General features: G+C 42.1%; 1 protein-coding gene across 8 annotated transcripts in view; it reads right to left on the bottom strand.

Annotated features, from left to right (window-relative positions):
* Positions 1 to 15: 15 nt before the first annotated feature.
* Positions 16 to 17,475, bottom strand: part of SCG5 (secretogranin V) — a 56,425-nt gene continuing 38,965 nt past the window's right edge. For 4 of the 8 annotated variants that reach the window (XM_086322027.1, XM_086322032.1, XM_086322026.1 and 1 more), the window contains 3 exons: positions 12,847 to 12,959; positions 6,262 to 6,315; positions 16 to 392 (listed from right to left, as the gene is read on the bottom strand). In XM_086322027.1, coding sequence (XP_086178153.1) covers positions 297 to 392; positions 6,262 to 6,315; positions 12,847 to 12,959 — 263 coding nt within the window. In that variant the 3' untranslated portion in view covers positions 16 to 296. The remainder of the gene's footprint in view (positions 393 to 6,261; positions 6,316 to 12,846; positions 12,960 to 17,475) is intronic. The other 4 variants (XM_086322030.1, XM_086322034.1, XM_086322029.1 and 1 more) reach the window with 1 other exon arrangement.

Here is a 17,475-nt window from a genome sequence, read left to right as displayed (position 1 = left end):
AGAAATCAGAGGACATTTCATTCATTTGCTTTTTATTGTTGTTGACACATACACTTCAATTTTAATGCTCATTGCAGATCCACATGTAAAGGGGAAAAAAGGCTCTTATCCTAATCTAGCAGAAAGCAGAGCTATCGGCATGAAGGACAACACAATAACAAAATACGTTTGCTTTTCATCCATACTTATCTAAATTAGAAACATGCTGTCCTTCACAGGGGCTCTAACAACACATGGGCAGAAGCAGTACCAAGGAGGGATAGCAGGTCACATGAATTCCACACTGAGTCTTCACTTTACTCTGGGTCCTTATCTTCATCCGAAAAGTGGGGGACTGACTTCTTTGCAACAACATTGTCCAGTCTCTGTCCTTGTAGATATGGATTGACACTCTGAAAAATATATATGGTTTAGAATCATACGTGAATAACAGATACAGACATCTCACAGAAGAGGTGAACGAGAACTCCTCCTCACCTATTGGGTTAACTAGGTAACAGTGGAGCCTACCACCTACCAATTGATGACTTCGGCGCACTAATCAGTACCTCAGTAGGCAGAGAAACACTGACTGACAGATGTGTCTACTTACGTCTTTCACACAACTCATTATCAGATGCAGTTTGGTCCCACTCCCTTTTTTGGAATAAAGATTGGAAGTGAACCAGCTAATAAACCCTCACTATTAACTTAGATACAAAGCCTCACACGAAACAGAATTATTATCCCATGGCCTTAGAGAAGAGAGAATACAAACTGAATTAAACCATTTTACAAGAAGAGTGTTCTAAAGAAGAGGACAGAATGTAACCAAATGGGAAGAGTGGTCACAGATTACCTGCTGCTGCGACTGACTCTTCCAAAGCAGCATTCCACTTAAAAAGGACTCATCAAGGGCTCTAGCTATCACTGTCACCTTCTCTCAGTCAAATTCAAAAGCAGAAGGAAAGGAAATTATACAGAAAGCTTCTTTATTTATTATTATTTTTTAGGATGTATAAAATTGTGATATTTTACTTTAAAAATTTTTTATTGTCATATAGCTGATTAACAATTTAGCTTCAGGAGTACAGCAAATACATATATCCACTCTTTTTTTTTTTAAGATTCTCTTCCCATATAGGCCATTACAGAGTAGTGAGTGGAGTTTCCTGTGCTATATAGCAGGTTCTTACTAGTTACTTATTTTATATATAGTAATGTGTATAGTGAAAATTGCTCAGTTGTGTCCGATTCTTTGTGACCCCATGGACTATACAACCCATGGAATTCTCCAGGCCAAAATACTGGAGTGGGTAGCCATTCCCTTCTCCAGGGGATCGTCCCAACCCAGGTATTGAGCCCAGGTCTCCCACATTGCAGGCAGATTCTTTACCAGCTGAGCCACCAGGGAAGCATAATGTGTATATTGCAGTCCCAATTTATTCTGTCTCCCCCTTATTCCCTGGTAACCGTAAGTTTGTTTTCTACATCTGTGACTCCAAACTACAGAGGTATTACCTTATTGGTCAGAATGGTCATCAAAAATCTACAAACACTAAATGCTGGAGAGGGTGTGGGAAAAAAGGAACCCTCCTACACTGTTGATAGGAATGTACATTGGTACATCCACTACAGAGAACAGTATGGAGGTTCCTTAAAATAACTAAAAATACAACTATCATATGATCCAGCAATCTACTGTTGGGCACATACCCAGAGAAATAATTTGAAAAGATACATGCACTCCAAAGCTCATTGCAGCACTATTTACAATAGCAGGACATGGAAGCAACCTAAACATCCATCAACAGAGGAATGGATAAAGAAGATGGGGTACATATATACAATTGAATATTATTTAGCTATAAAAAAGAATAAAATAATGCCATTTGCAGCAACATGGATGAACCTAGAGATTGTCATACTGAGTGAAGCAAGTCAGACACATAAAGACAAATGACACACGATATCGCTTACATGTAGAATAAAAAAAAAGAGTGCAAATGAACTTATTTACATAACTCCTTTATTTTTGACTCAAGACTCCACTGTCTGAAATTCTTTTCATCTGTTTGTATTCTGAATGAGTCAACGTTTTTCCATTCCTTATTTTATATCTATTTTTTGAGGTTTGGATTTGAACTAGGAATTGGAGTTTTACAACAGTATTTAGCAAGCAGACAAAAATTCAAGTTTTGAAAGGTATTTGTTTATTGAAGTTGTCTTCCAATAACTAAACACAAATATAAGAAAGAAACTGTAGTTACAACGTATCTGCAATCCCATGGCACCTCTAGGCCCCATGGATGAATGGAGGCATTTCACAAGGGGTCTCTCTTGCCCATGGGACATTGTCTGCTATGACTTTTGAGCAGACATTCTCCTAAACAGAAGGCCTGGAATCTGAATTTAGTATTTAAAAATGTTCTTCCTCATTCTGATAGGTAAAAGTATGAATGATGAAAGGCCCAACTTATCCTGCAAAAATGCATCACAAACAAGCTGAGAATTACAAAGTATGCAATGTTCTCATTGATCTGAAAAGTGCTATGTCACCAAATAACAGTACTTTGCTGGGAAGCATCTCTGAAATATTTTTTAAAACTACTTTTTATATTAGGAATTTTCAATTAGAATGGCCTGTTTAACCCAGAGAATCATTTCAGAATCTCTGGCTAGGTGGAGCTTGTATGGACTGAAAAAATATATTCAGTACTACAAATATATTTTTTTCTTAGTAAAAATATATTCTGAAATTTCTAACATATTTAAAAGGATATGAAATATTCATTTAAAATATTTTTTTCTAAGCTATGTTCTTTAATATGATTTTTGAGCATTTAAAAAAATTTGATATTGACATATAGCTGATTAACAATGTTGTGATAGTTTCATGTGGTGAGCAAAGGGACTCAGTCATACATATACATGTATCCCTTCATGACAGTCATGTTTATCAAATACAGAAATATAGGGTTGACAAACTCTTTAAGATAAATAGCAGATCTCAAATATTAACAAGACACCTCCTAAGAATTAAAAATTTGTTGCCATTTAGAAGGTCATTTATTGACCTTTTCTTCTTGAAGCAACTAGGAATTCAACTGGATTTGAGCAAATTTAGAAAGCTACATAAAACCACCCAAGGCTCTGTTGTAATTCTGGGGAGAAGCCTTCCTGGTAAGGGACTGTCATGAGAGCAAGTCCTTCTGCCCAGACCTAGGCCGCAACAAATGAAGCAGGGAATGAAGGAACTGAATTAATGAGGAAGTAAAAGGAGCAATCACTTGAACTTCTTTGATAAATGTCTGAGTACTGAATCCTACATACAAGGTTAATAATAATGATGATGTGTGTGCATGCTCAGTTTCTCAGTTGTGTCTGACTTTTTGGTGACCCCATGGACTGTAGCCTGCTAGGCTCCTCTGTTCATGGGATTATCCCAGGCAAGAATACTGGAGTGGGTTGCTATTTCCTCCTTCAGGGGATCTTCCTGACCCAGGGATCGAATCCTCGTCTCCTGCATCAGCAGGCATATTCTTTACCACTGAGCCACCAGGGAAGCCCAATAGTGATGGTACTTGGTTTTAAATACCTTCTGAAGAACTCAAGGCACTTAGATATTTACCTTCTCTCTTGGGTGAGAGACTCGCTAGGTCACACAGTTGCTATTTCACAACTGATTGAACCACTGGGATTGGACCCCTGCCTCTGATGACCTCTGGAAACCCAAAGCAGATGCTGTGCTTCACTGGAGAAAGCCCTGATTTTTCACAATAGCAAGCCCATAATTTCTTCATATTGATTTGCATACTGGAGGGAGCCGTCAAAGTCATCAATCAAGATGGGAACACAATCTGAGGTCTGATGACAGGGAAGGTAAGTTCTATTTCTCCTCCAGGCCTGAGAGGCCCCTGGTTTATGGCATGAGCATGGGTCTTTGAAGATGTCTGAAAATAGGAAGAACTTGATACCTCTGGGTCAAAATGACCCTATTTTCATAAATTCTCAGCCTTTCCTATGTGGAGTAAGATGAAGCCAAAGTAAAATCCTTTATAACATGTGTCCTAGCCAAACTGAGTTTTGGTCATCACTGGTCTCATACCAAAATGACCTAAATCATGACCTGCAGTCATTAACCAAGGCAGGCCAGGAGGAATAGTGAGCCAGGCAGTAGAGACAATTAAAGCTTCATGCTAAGACACCCATTTCAGTATGGTCACTGTTCTTATTTGGAAATGTCCTTATTGCACCATGGGGAGACATTCAAGCCATCTTACTGGTAAATTATGTGTATTCTGAACTCCTGGAATATAATTTCTTGATATTCTCTCAAGACCACATTACACCCTTCGGACCTTCCCTGCCACCATCTACCACTGGAAACTGTAATTATCCAAGAAAAATCTCTGAAAAACCCCATTAACTCTCTGAACATCTGTTTCCAAAGCAAAGCTTTGCTTCTTGAATAGAAAACTGGCCATGAGTCTTCTGTATTTTGTCAGGCAGCACAGGGGCTTGGAACTTTCCATTTTGGGGGCCTGAGGAATTCATGCTGAGTCCAGAAAACCTACACCTCTTCAAGCATTCTGACTAGATTTGGCAAAACTATTCAGAAATGCCACAATGACCACTGTCCAAACTCCCCAATTTTGCCAGGATCCAGGTACTTCCTATTCTAAATAAATAGTCAGTGGCCTTGCGTGTATGGTTTGGTTTGTATATTTTAACTAAGATGGTTACTATCTGGCAGCATTTTATTATGGAACAAGCAGACTTTAACTTTTAAAATCTGATTAAAAAAAAAAAAGCAGGTGGGACTTCCCTGGTGGCCCAGTGATTGAGACTCCATGCTGCCAATGTTGTAGGCAGAAGCAGGTTGTGGGAGGGGCACAGGTTCAATGCCTGGTAGGAGAACTAAGATCCCACATGCTGTTCAGTGCTGCCAAAATTCTGCCTCTAAATGGCAGGTGGCCCGGCACTTTTGTCTAAAAAGGCACCAACCACCGGCCACTTGTTCAGTCTCAACACCATCAACTACACTGGAAGCCCAAAGTCAAGTGACATCAGCTTTACAAGAGGAATCACTGTAGTGGCTAAGTGAACAGCACCTTGGGCAGCCCTGGGATGGTGAATAACTAACCCTGCAAATTCCAGTCAGTAAACAAATGAAATGGATCTAGTGGATTTTTACATCAATCTGGCTGGACCAAGAAAAAGCAGCATGCAGAAGGAATGAGATTTGTTCATGTCATCTTTTGCCCTGACATTTCTTCAAAATTATTGCCTGGAGCAGGCAGTTCAACACTTCCTGGTTCTTGGTTCCAGTTTTTATGTAACTGATGCGGATGGATTTGTGGGCAGTTTCCCCCAGTGGCCTATAGATCCTTTGAGGAAGGACATATACTCCTGTACTCCCCACATCCCTATCTACATCCACGGGTGGGATGCAACTGACTTTTTGTGAGTGCAATGATGGTGGTGGATTTGCCACAAAACTTACTGTGCCAGATGAATAACCAAAAAGGACCTTCTGTATAGCACAGGGAACTCTGCTCAGTGTTATGTGGCGGCCTAGATGGGAGGGGAGTTTGGGGAAGAACGGATACATGTATATGTATGGCTGAGTCCCTTTGCTGTCCACCTGAAACAATCACAACATTGTATAGTAATGCCTGTACTCCAATACAAAATAAGTTTAAAGTTAAAAAAAAAAAATAAGCTTGTCCAGTGGGAAAGGATGGGGGAAGGGATAGTTAGGGAGTTTGGGAAGGTCATGTACACACTGCTATATTTAAAATGAATAATAATAATAATTAAAAAATAAAATAAAAAATAAATTCCAGAATGACCAACAAGGACCTACTGCACAGCACATGGAACTCAGCTCAATGTTATGTGGCAGCCTGTATGGGAGGGGAGTTTCGGGCAGAATGGAATCATGTATATGTATGGCTGAGTCCCTCTGCTGTCTACCTGACACTATCACATACTGTACAGTAATGGCTATACTCTGATACAAAATAACAAGATTGAAAAAGAACTTGGTATGCCGCTAAAAATTACACGCTATAGCCTGGAGAAGACATCACAGAAGCCAAGGGCAGAGTTTCTAGGCACAGTTATCACTAGGAACCACTGTTCAGCCTCGCCCTCATGCAGGACCGTACGTGAAAGGACTCTGCTACTTTCTGTTACCGCCCGAGGGTAACAGCCTGTCAACTGCCCCGCTCAGAAAGCTCTAGGCATCCCCCAGCCTCACAGCCAGTCAGACGTTACCCTCCGCTTGCGTCTCTGTCCTCCCTTCATCTTCTCATAAAGGAGCTTCTTGTTCTGGAGTTGAGAGAAAAGAAAACAAATGCAGAAGTATGGATCACATTTGGTCAATGGCTATTATATCTTCGGTGTGTCCCCCTGGATATTTGCATACACATATTTTAGAAACAAAACCAGATGAAAGGAGTGTCGTGTCAGAAAGATAGACCACAAGAGAAAAGCCAGTGTTGTGCAGCTTTTAATAAAGTTCTCTGTGATGCCCCAAGGCACACCCATGTCATCAACAATCATATAAATCAGAAAATACGACATTCTAACACACAAGGGGCACTGGAGACCCATCTCCTCACTTTGAACAGCCTTTGTTTAAAACAAACAATTTTATCTTATTTTACTTTAGTGTCTAACTCCCTTTTTATGAGCTGTACACATAAACTGTTCTCTAGAGGAGTGTCTGACTATTAGCAACAATCCTCTATGTAAATAAACGAGACATCTGACTTCTGCAACCCTTCCTCTTGTGGCTTGAGTCAGTGCCCCCAGTCAAGACAATCGGAAAACCATTTGGTCTATAACATTTTTAATAGAGTGAACCTTTTAAAAACTGCCAAAAATCTTCTTGGCAGAAGAAAAGCTATGTTGTTGAGAGGGGTGCAGGACAGGCTCTGTTACCACAGTTTGTATAAGTGTTTCCACATATTTCTGGATTTCAAACACACAGTGAATTTAAATGAGCTCTAGAATATCACATGCACGTTGAATATATTTCCCTTCTATTGGGATTATAAGAGACAGGACACTTAACCTGAAGAGAGAATGGGAAATGGGGAACTGGGGGCTTTCTCAAGCTGTTTACTTTTTTCAAAAATTTTTTTTCATCAGAAGGGAGATAACATATAAAAGAGGTGATTCATCTTACTCTAAAATACCCTGACATTGATTTTTTAAAAGAAGAAGATGACAGAGTTCTGGTAAGGAACAAGTTTATACAACCCTTGTATCTTCTGAGCTGTTTGGATATCAAGTTATTTTTTTTTTCATGATAGATTTGGGAATGAAAATGACAAATACCAAGAACGAGGTCATAGTTTTCATGTTCATTAAAATCTACTCCACCCACAATTTACAATGTGTATCTCTTGCCCAACCTCAACTATGCACAGAGGCCGTGCCAGAGTGTCAAGGAGCCTCCACAGCCCCAAAGATCGGTCCTGGCCACAGCCTAAATCTCATGCTCACTTGGAGAACTGATCAGTTTCATCTCAGAAGGGAGAAAAGTGCAGATCATTCACTCGAGGAATGAGGGTATTGCTGTGAGGCTCATTCCTCTGTCTGTGCTTGCCTTTCTGTAGATGGAACAATTTCTGGTGACAGAGAAAGTCCTGGGAATTCATGCCAAAGCTGGGGACAGGGGTTGGGAGATAGAGGGCCAGGAAAGAGGCTCTGTGCATCACTGGGATCAGTTGCCTGAGCGGGAGGGAGGGCACAGGGCCCTCAAGCTAGTGCCATGGGGTGGGACAGCCAATCAGCCATGGTCAAGGTCCTCTGCCACCAGCAGGGTAAAGACAGCAGCATCTTAGTTACTCCCCTTTAGAAGGCCAGGGTTATACTCATAAGGGCCTTCATTCAAAGAGAAAAGGAAAGATACTGCAAGCCTTCCTCTCAAAGATGGTCCCTGTATTTCCCTAAGAGTGCAGATGAGGGTGAGCCAGATGCTTTCCTACCCCTGCCTGCCAGTGACCTTGGCATTCCTGATTAGCCCTGCTATTGTATGGATTTGAAGGCAGGGATTGACAGGTCTCCAGTGGGCGAAAGAAGTACACAAAGCCAATGCAAAGAGACCAGCCCCCCTCCTGACACCCATTCCCTGTAGATAGGGTGGGGAGGGGGAGCACTGAGCCTGTTTTCCATGTGAGCAGCAGGTCTGAGTTCACAAAGAGGGCTTTCCATTGTGCCATCAAGATTTTGGACAACTGCCTAGATCTTGGTTTCAAATTCCATTCCTAAATGGAACCAGGGAGGCTTCTTGGAGAAATGTCTGATTCCAGAGCTAGGGCAGGGAAAGTACAAGGATGAATGAAGTTGGGATATCTAATTGGGCCAGAAAGTAAGGAAGTACTCAAAAAGTGATGAGACACCGTGAAAGGAAAGAAAAGCCAGCCTGCAGAGACTCCCACTGGCTAAATCTAGGACAATTTGAACAGCAAAATAAATAATAATAGGAAACAATGAATCTATACTGATAAAAAAAAATTTTTTTTAATGGGGAACAGGGGAAACTCTTGCTTAGAATAGAATGCCAACCAAGAAATGCCAAAGAATAGTAAGGTTTTTAAATAAATCACCATTTTAAAACTACCATAGTTATCATTATTCTGGTGAGTGCCATCAATGGATACTAAAACTGTTAGTTGAAACTTTAATGGGGACAGAATATTTATACAGTCTTGAAGTAAATCCCCACAGATTAATTATTAATTTCAAAGGGAAAAATAGTAACTTTACACTGGAGAAACCTGGCAGACACCACTTTGCCCAAGGGAAACACTAAGAAGAACATATCAGAAAGGCATAGCTCATGACTAATGACATGGAAACATGAGAGAAACCCAAACTGAAGACCATCTGACTCTTCAGACACAATGAGGGCGTGAAAGACAAAGAAAGGCAGAGGGTCCTGTGTCTCATTTCTCCCATGGCTCAGGTTCAAGGCTCAGTACAGCTGCATCCGGTTAAGGAGGAGCCTCTAGTCACCCAAGCTGCTGGTGAAAAGATGTGAAAAGCACTTGGAAAGGAGAAACATGTGCTTTTCAAGACAACTTCTTCCTAAGTAACACTCAGTAACGAACGTGTGAAGGAGGGGTTGGCTGACACCTATGGTAGCCAGCCTTTTTCTACGGCAGCTCCAGGTGACATATCATCGGAAAGAACCAGTTGTAGACAAGACTCGATAGAACCACCGTACAGGACACACTCTGAGTGCTGAGCCATGGAGAGAAAAGGAATTTACCCATTTTTTAGAGAACTCCTAGAGTCCAGTGTTCTGGTTCAAATCTCAGTTCTGTCAATGATCAGCTCCATGGGGTTAGGCAGACCTTTTAAACTCCCTCTTCCTGCATCCCTGCTTAGTCGCTTCAGTCATGTCTGACTCTTTGCAACCCCATGGACTGTAGCCTACCAGGCTCCTTTGTCCATGGGATTTTCCAGGCAAGAATACTGGAGTGGGTTGCCATTTCCTTCTCCAGGAGATCTTCCCAACCCAGGGACTGCGCCTGGGTCTCCCGCATTGTAGACAGACGCTTTACCGTCTGAGCCACCAGGGAAGTCTCTAAGCCTGTATTTTCTCATCTGTAAAATGAGCATGATAGGGAAGGGCAGATAGAATGAAATAAGTCACATAAAGTATTTGGCACTGTCTGGCACAGAGTATGTGCTCAACAAATATGACTATTTGCTGTCTTATTATAAAATACAATGACTATTATCATCTTTGTGTTGGACATGACTGAGTGACTGAACTGAACTGAACACCTAATGCAGGGCCTGGAAGGTGTATGATGTGTATTTAATAAATGTGTCTGGATGCATTAACAGAGAGAAATGCAGGAAATTAGACAGACGCTGATATTTATGTGAATCACTACTCAAGACTCAGCTGAGCTCCAGCTCAGCTCAAACACAGGGAAACATTACCAGCAAAAAAAAAAGGAATCAGGATCTTGTGCTAGCTCTCTTGTGAAAGATGATCCCTTTGCTAATTTAAAGGACGGTGGAGCTTGAGACCATCATTCTTTATGAATGCTAAGGAAAGCTTGGGGACCCCAGCTTAGAAAAGCAAGACATACTCAATTCACACTTCCACATGAGGTGGAACCCATGCTTAACTGCTAGGTGGTAATGAGAAAATAAATGAAGGAAACAAGTTTAAACAGACACATAATTACAAATGAGGAAGGTGTGTGAACATAGCTCCTGGTCATTGATCTGTAATAGTCCTAAACTTCCAGTCTTTAGCTCTGATGTAGACAATGAGTGGCAGTGACTCAAAGGAAAGAAATCAGTATTGAAAAGAGGCAAAAACAATGAGATGGTGGCTGACTTCATACTGGAGTGCTGGGAGTGAGTGGAACATGACGAGAGAAATCTGTAAAGATTTTCAAGAAGAGGGGAGGAACGTTGGCAAGAGAGAAGTTTCCCTCTCTCACATCCTCACTCAGACTGGTCTCTGTCTTCCCCTTGCACCTTCCCCTCATCTCCAGACTGGCGGTCATGCAAGGTAGATGTGTCACCGTAGAATTCAGCGCTGCCCTTCTTAGCACCTTCGGCATCGTCAACGGTTACTGTACAATTGGCCATGTGAGTCCTCAGTCCTGGGTCTCCCTTGACTATTCTCTTCCATCTCCCCCAGTCACTGCACCTGGTAGAGCTTGATCAGGAAGCTGAATCATGCTGAGGTGGGTTCATTTTATTTGCATGCAATTTATCCCAAGTTGGTTAGCTCCTTGAGACCAATATCATGCCAATGACTACTGTATATCGTGCACCCAGCACAGTACCTGGAGCACAGCAGGCTCTGTCCAGGCCCTTGCTTCTGATAGGCGGCACTTCTGCCCGTCTCTTGCAGATTCCTTCCTAGTGCTCCTCTGCTCCTTTCTTTCAGCCCTACTTCCCCCTCTTCTTCCTTTCTTTTAAAAAGAATTTCCTCAGAGGAAACGCTCATACCATCCATTTCTTACAAACCTGACATAGCTCTTTTTACCTTCTCATGCTATATTTATGCCATACACCAAATCTAGTCAGTTCCCTAGTTCCCTTTGAAATGTCCTGGATTCTTATTGCTTCAGTGAGATTCACTTAAATTCTCTGTGTTCACAGCCTTCATAACTAGAATTATCTCCTTTATTTTTTTCCCACCTTTAGTTTCTTCTCTCTACATCTCCTCCTTCCATATGCCACCAGAATAACTTTTATAGAACACTTGCCTCTTATTCAAGAACCTATAGATGGTTGCCTATGTAATTCAACATGTTTAAACCCTGCTAGTAGGCTTCAGGATGGCTCTACAAATTCTCCCTAACATAACCGCTCATGAAAAAGAAGAGAAATAGAATAATGCATATTAGAGGAAGCAAAATTAACTTAGAGGGCATCGTTGCTTTGTTATTTTAAGACAGGAAACATGTGCATATTGATAGGAGAGGGAATCAAACTCAGTGCTTGGATGATGGAAAAAATGGAAGTGGTCATTAATGAGGAGGGACCTCTCTCTCTCTAAAACAATGTAAAAAGGAAGAGAGAGAGTGTAGTTCTGAGACCACAGTATTCCCAGTAAAGTAGGTAGCAAGTTGGCTGCCAGTGATGGAGACCTATAGCTTTAGATAGGCTTAGGCAGTTAGGAGTATCTGCTCATTCCTCATTCACTCACTCCTACAGGTGTGTTGACCACTTCTGTATACGTGAACTAACCCTCTTTAGTAGTGTTCCACTTTGCTCACAAGGCTTCTGCATTTGATTACATCATCCAAACCACAGGAAAATAGATTTATCTCCATTCAATTGTAATCTTGTTCGATTCATTATTTCAGCCAGTTGGGATCTTCTTGAATCCCAACTCTGTCATTCAATGCTCTCCCTTCCAACTTTGTGTCTTTCTTTGAGAATCTGATAAGCATATGCTCTATAGCTTTTATTACAAACATTTATAAAAATGTGGAGTGGGATATCACTAAGACATAGGATACATGTGAAACTGCTCTCCCTCTCGACATGACTCTTTAATAAGCTCCCTTTTGGTGATGTTTTCCTGCCTGGGTTGTATCTCTCCACCTCTTCCAACAGGATATCATGAAAGAGCTCATCAAATACTTTGCTAAAGTCCAAAAACACCATGCTCACTTCATTTCCCTCATCAAGCTGGCAAGTAAATGAATAATGCTGGCAAGTGGAAGAATACAATTAGATTGACAAAACTTGTTTTTAGCAAACCTATGCCAAATGGTCATGATTTCTCTTTCCAAGTGCATATAAACAATTTCCTTAACTGGCAGTTATAGGTTCTTGCCATTGATGGCAAGTTCACTGCCACATATTTTGGAATTTTTCTTCTCTTTCCATAAAGCAGAATTGTATGTCTGTTTCTCAGTTTCTGGCATGGTTTTCCTTTAGTTCTGCAGAGAGCACCTCTCTCAGTCTAGGGGAAAAAACCTGCAAATTTTCTTAGTATCCTTTTTTTTTAAAACAGAAGTTTCATATACATCCTGTAAGAGGTGCATGAAACACTGGTGAGATTTTAGGATGTGTTATGACACAGCCTATGGAGCAGACCACAGTAGAACCCTCTTGAGATAAGAGCTGATGAGATTGGTTCAGGTCACTGACTCTTCAAATGGGTTGGTATATTGTGCTCTAGGCAGTGAGTGTGGTTTAGAATTAAAAGTCCCTCTCAACTAGAGATTTCTGGAAAAAAAAAAAAAAATCAGAGTCTAAACAATTTTCCTTCTCTCTCCCCACCCATATTGTTTTTCTCTCCCATCAGTACCTTCAGAGTACCACAGTATATGACCTACTAGCAATTAAGATTGGACTTACCCACTTGCCCAAGCCTGGATAGTCATGTTCTGGATCAAAAAGGTGCTGGTGTAACTGGAATTCTCGACTGAACTCTGCTGTGTCAGGGGTGTTTTCTAGACATCCATCATCTACTGCAAACAACAAAAGGTTTTTGAGGAACAGCCAAGTATCTATTGTTATTCTAAGAGTTAATTTATTAAAAACAACTAGACATCCAAAGGTCAGAATGTATTCACATCAGTCATTCTAAATCAATATACTTCTGGGATTTGCTCATCCCAGATTCCCATTCCTCTCCTACCCATGTCAGAGAATGGTTGGCTGCTCACCAAACCCACTTCCCATTCCCCGTCGGCACATGGCTAATTTCCCAGCCTTGCTATGCAATCAGGTGGAGTCATATGCCTGGATTTGTGCTGATGGAATGTGGGCAGAAGTGATGTATTCCACCTCCAAGCCTGGTCCATAAAAACCCTCTAGAGGACCCCCTCTCTCGCTCTCCCAAGCCCACCCTCACCCCCAGCATCTGTTGGTCTGCTTGCTACACGTTGCCGACCAGGGCAACTATGGATGTCAAGTGTAAAGATGAAAGATGACAGTCTGGGTTGCTGAACCATCCACCTCCACAACACCCTCACCCACCTCTGGCAGGACTTCACACAAATAAGAAATAAGCTTCTATTGTGTTAAGCCAGTGTTATTTTTTGTCTGTCATAACAGCAATTATTTCCTTTACTGATATACTTCCATTCCACATGACTTACTCTGTTTTCTCTTGGGTGGCTCTTTAGAAATGATTTTGGCTTCTTGGAGAAAGTCCATTATATAAGAAAAATAATTATTAGACAGAACTTGATGGTGTGTGTTGTAGTGGTAACTGGGTAAGTCTGGAGTCAGAAACATAGACCTGAGCTCAGGGTTCAAATCTTAGCTCATGATTGATAGATGGGTTTAGTTCCTTGGGAGAGTTAACTTAGCCTAAGTCCATTTATTCACCTATGAGATGGGAATAATCAAATCCTTACCTTTGAGAGTAGCTATGGAGAATAGAGATGATCATATAGAGAGCATCTGGCACATAATAGGTTTCCTCTATGTTTTAGTTCCCTTCTCACCATCTCTTTTTAAATGACAGTTCATATTATCAGTGCTCTTTGAAATAAAGCAAGTCTTCCATTCAAACACAGAAAAAGGTTATCCCTCTTGACTGCTGCTTTTACCTAAGCCCCGTCATTACAAGTCACAGTGCTCTGAAACGGAGTCCTTTTTTTCCTGTCTCTAATGTGCTTTATAGACAACAGCTTTAGGGGAGGGGAGGTTGGGAGGGTGGTTTGTGCAGGACTAGGGAAACGAAAATGGCACCCCACTCCAGTATTCTTGCCTGGAGAATCCCATGGACAGAGGAGCCTAGCAGGCTACAGTCCATGGGGTTGCAAGAGTCAGACACGACTTAGCAACTAAACTACTACTAACTAGGGAAATGAACGGAGAAGGCAATGGCACCCCACTCCAGTACTCTTGCCTGGAGAATCCCATGGATGGAGGAGCCTGGTAGGCTATAGTCCATGGGGTCGCTAAGAGTTGGACACGACTGAGCGACTTCCCTTTCACTATTCACTTTCATGCATTGGAGAAGGAAATGGCAACCCACTCCAGTGTTCTTGCCTGGACAATCCCAGGGACGGGGGAGCCTGGTGGGCTTCCGTCTATGGGGTTGCACAGAGTCGGACACAACTGAAGCGACTTAGCAGCAGCAGCAGCAGGGAAATGAAAGAGACTTCCTTTCAAAGGGAGAGTGAAGCATCAAAGTCAATGCTAAAAGCGGTCTAACGCAATCAGGCAGGTAGTCTGGTCTCTTGAGAGTGCTCTGACGCCTACCAGCAGCTTTCAGCATCCAGTATCTCAGTCCTTAGCAGCATGAAGCTTGTGAGGAAAGCACTAGCATTTGGAAAAGACCCTAATGTGACTCTAACATGGCTCCCCACTTCTCACTGAACTGGTTATCTGATTTCTTCATCTAGAGCAATTAACATGGAGGAAAGGGAGAGCAAAGCAAAAGAGGTCAGGTAGTCTGCACATGGCAGCTTTACAACCTCTTCCTAATTGTTTCTCAGGTACCTCTGAGTGGGCCCAAACTGAGATGCAGAGATAGAGCCCTGTGGCTCTGGGAACCCAAGGTGTCTGGAGCCTGAAAATGCTCCCTGGAATTCACATCCCTGAAGACCAGGACAGACTGTGAGTTCTGTTTGCTGCTCTACCGGGCTGAGTGAGCCATGATTCAGAGGTGAGTGTGGCTTGGGGAGGGAAGTAAAGGTTATTCTTGGATGGTTGGATTATGCGGTGTCATGATTCTCAATGAGGCATGTCTCAAGCAATTTCTTACAAAAAATGGCTAAATTTAGCAAGTGAGGTTTTTGTAGAATGCAGATTATGATAGAACAAAGAAGAAGAAGTATGTTAGCTTAATGAAAAGGCAGGGAGGGAAGGGGAAGATAACGGCAGACAAGAAAGGGCCTGGGAGCTAGGTTTTTATCCAACTCTTTCAGCCAGCCAGGATTGCTCCATCTCAGAGCTCCTAAGAGCTACTGATTAGGGCTTGATTACATAGATCTCTATATTACTTGTTTCAAGGATTAGCTAGGACTACACTGAATGTTTTTTTAAGGCACTGACTATGTCTTCATTTTACAGATGAAGAAACTGAGGCCCAAGGAGGTAAACTGACAGACTGCAATGAGGACTAGATGGCAGATCTGTTGGCGCAAACTCTGCCTCTCTTTCCGTTCCCCTCTAACAGCAGTTCTCTAAATTTCAGGATCCTCCAGAATCACAGGAAAGGCCGCTTAGAATACAGATTTCTGCCTCCTACCCCCAGGGTTTCTGTTTCAGTGCACAGAGGAGCCTGCTGGGCTCCCTACAGTTCATGGGGTCACAAAGAGTTGGACACAACTAAGCAACTAACATTTTACTTTTTTATTTTTTACCCCCAGGGTTTCTAAATCAATAGCTCTGGAATAGAGGTGAACATCTGCATTTCAAATAAGTCTCCAGGTAACGCTGATACTGCCAGGGCTACATTTTAAGAACTATTGTCCGATATGATATTGAATCAGTTTAACCAAATCCCCATGGAGACTGTTATTCTTCAGACTCCAAAGTGGTCTTTCTTCCTGCTCATCCAAAGCCTCACAATCAAGTGAAAAGTGGCTGAATCACTGGTTCTGTGCAGTCATTTAGGTTTTCCTATCCTGGGCCAGCATCCCCACACTGGCTTGGCCATGTCCAACTATTTTGGTTGTCCCATCCCAGGATGGAGGCTCTGTCCCCCATGGGAAACAAAGACCTCACCGTAAATGAAAAGAGGACTATCTTTCAGAGGGATCGTCTTTCGAAGAGAGCCTGTATTGTGTTTAAGAAAAGCTGAGGTACCAACACTGGCAGAATTTTCAGAGCAAGGCAGCGTGTCTTAGTGGTTGGGTCCATGGTCCTGAATCAGATAGACCCAAGTTTGAGTCTTGGCTCAGCTACTTGTTACATGAATAACCTTGAGCAAGCTATTTCGGAAGCTTCAGGTTCATTATATGTAAAGTAAGGATAATAAATACTAAGTGTAGTGTTCGTCATTCAGTCGTATCCGACTGTTTGCGACCCCATGTAGCCCGCCAGTTTCCTCTGTCCGTGGAATTCTCCAGGCAAGAATACTGGAGTGGGCTGCTGTTTCCTTCTCCAGGGATCTTCCTGACCTAGGGATCGAACCCAGGCCTCCTGCACTGCAGGTAGATTCTTTACCATCTGAGCCATCAGGGAAGCCCAATAAATACTGACATTATTATTATTGGGCTGGAGGGAAAAGACTACTCTGGTTGCTTACCAGTGGCAAAGCTATTTACAATCTGGATGATATTTAATCAGTCCTTACTCTGTGTGAGGTGATGTGCCAAGTGCTTAACATGGATAATTTCATTTAACTCCCCAATAACCCCCATTTTGCAAATAAGGAAGCTGAGATGCAAGTAGTTTATTAACTTGTTCGAGGTCACATCTCCTGACCAGGGGTTTGAATTCAGGTAGTCCTCTGTCTAGAGCAACTCCTCTGAACCAGCAAAATAAGCTGCTCAAAGCCCAGCATAAGTGAAGCTCACTCACCATTCATCCTCTTTGGCACTGGGGGGTAGAAAATTGGGAGCAATACATGAACAGCAAGGAAGGTTTCAACCTACTTCCTTAACCAACGTACCCTCCTGGGTCCCCTCTCTCTCATGCCACCCCCCAACTCCCAAAGAAATATTTCAGAATAGATGCTCACTGGTTACAACACAGTTGGAATGTCAATTGTCACGAGAAGTGAGGAAAACAAATGGACATGGATCATCCACAAAGGAAACAAGTTCCAAAGTGGGCAGCAACTGTATCAAAGAAGAGAGGAAAAAAGAGAAAACCCTCTCTTTTATTAAAAAATGAAGCACATGCAGAAAAGAGCATCAATTCCCAAAGAGGGAGAGAGAAGATGAAGCCTTGGCAGGAGAGTCCTCTGCAGGTATATCTGAACACCAGAACTCACCAAGAGTTCTAGAATCAATTTCCTTTTCCAATCCACCTACAAATAAATTCACAGGGGCTCATGGGACTAGAAATACTATCTCTCCG

This window comes from Bos grunniens, chromosome 10 (genome assembly GCF_055505025.1).
Source record: "Bos grunniens cultivar Pamir isolate PY7600 chromosome 10, Bosgru_T2T1.0, whole genome shotgun sequence".
Classification (NCBI taxonomy): Eukaryota; Metazoa; Chordata; class Mammalia; order Artiodactyla; family Bovidae; genus Bos; species Bos grunniens.
Note: the sequence above shows the minus strand (reverse complement) of the source record. Positions and strands in the feature narration are given on the sequence as shown.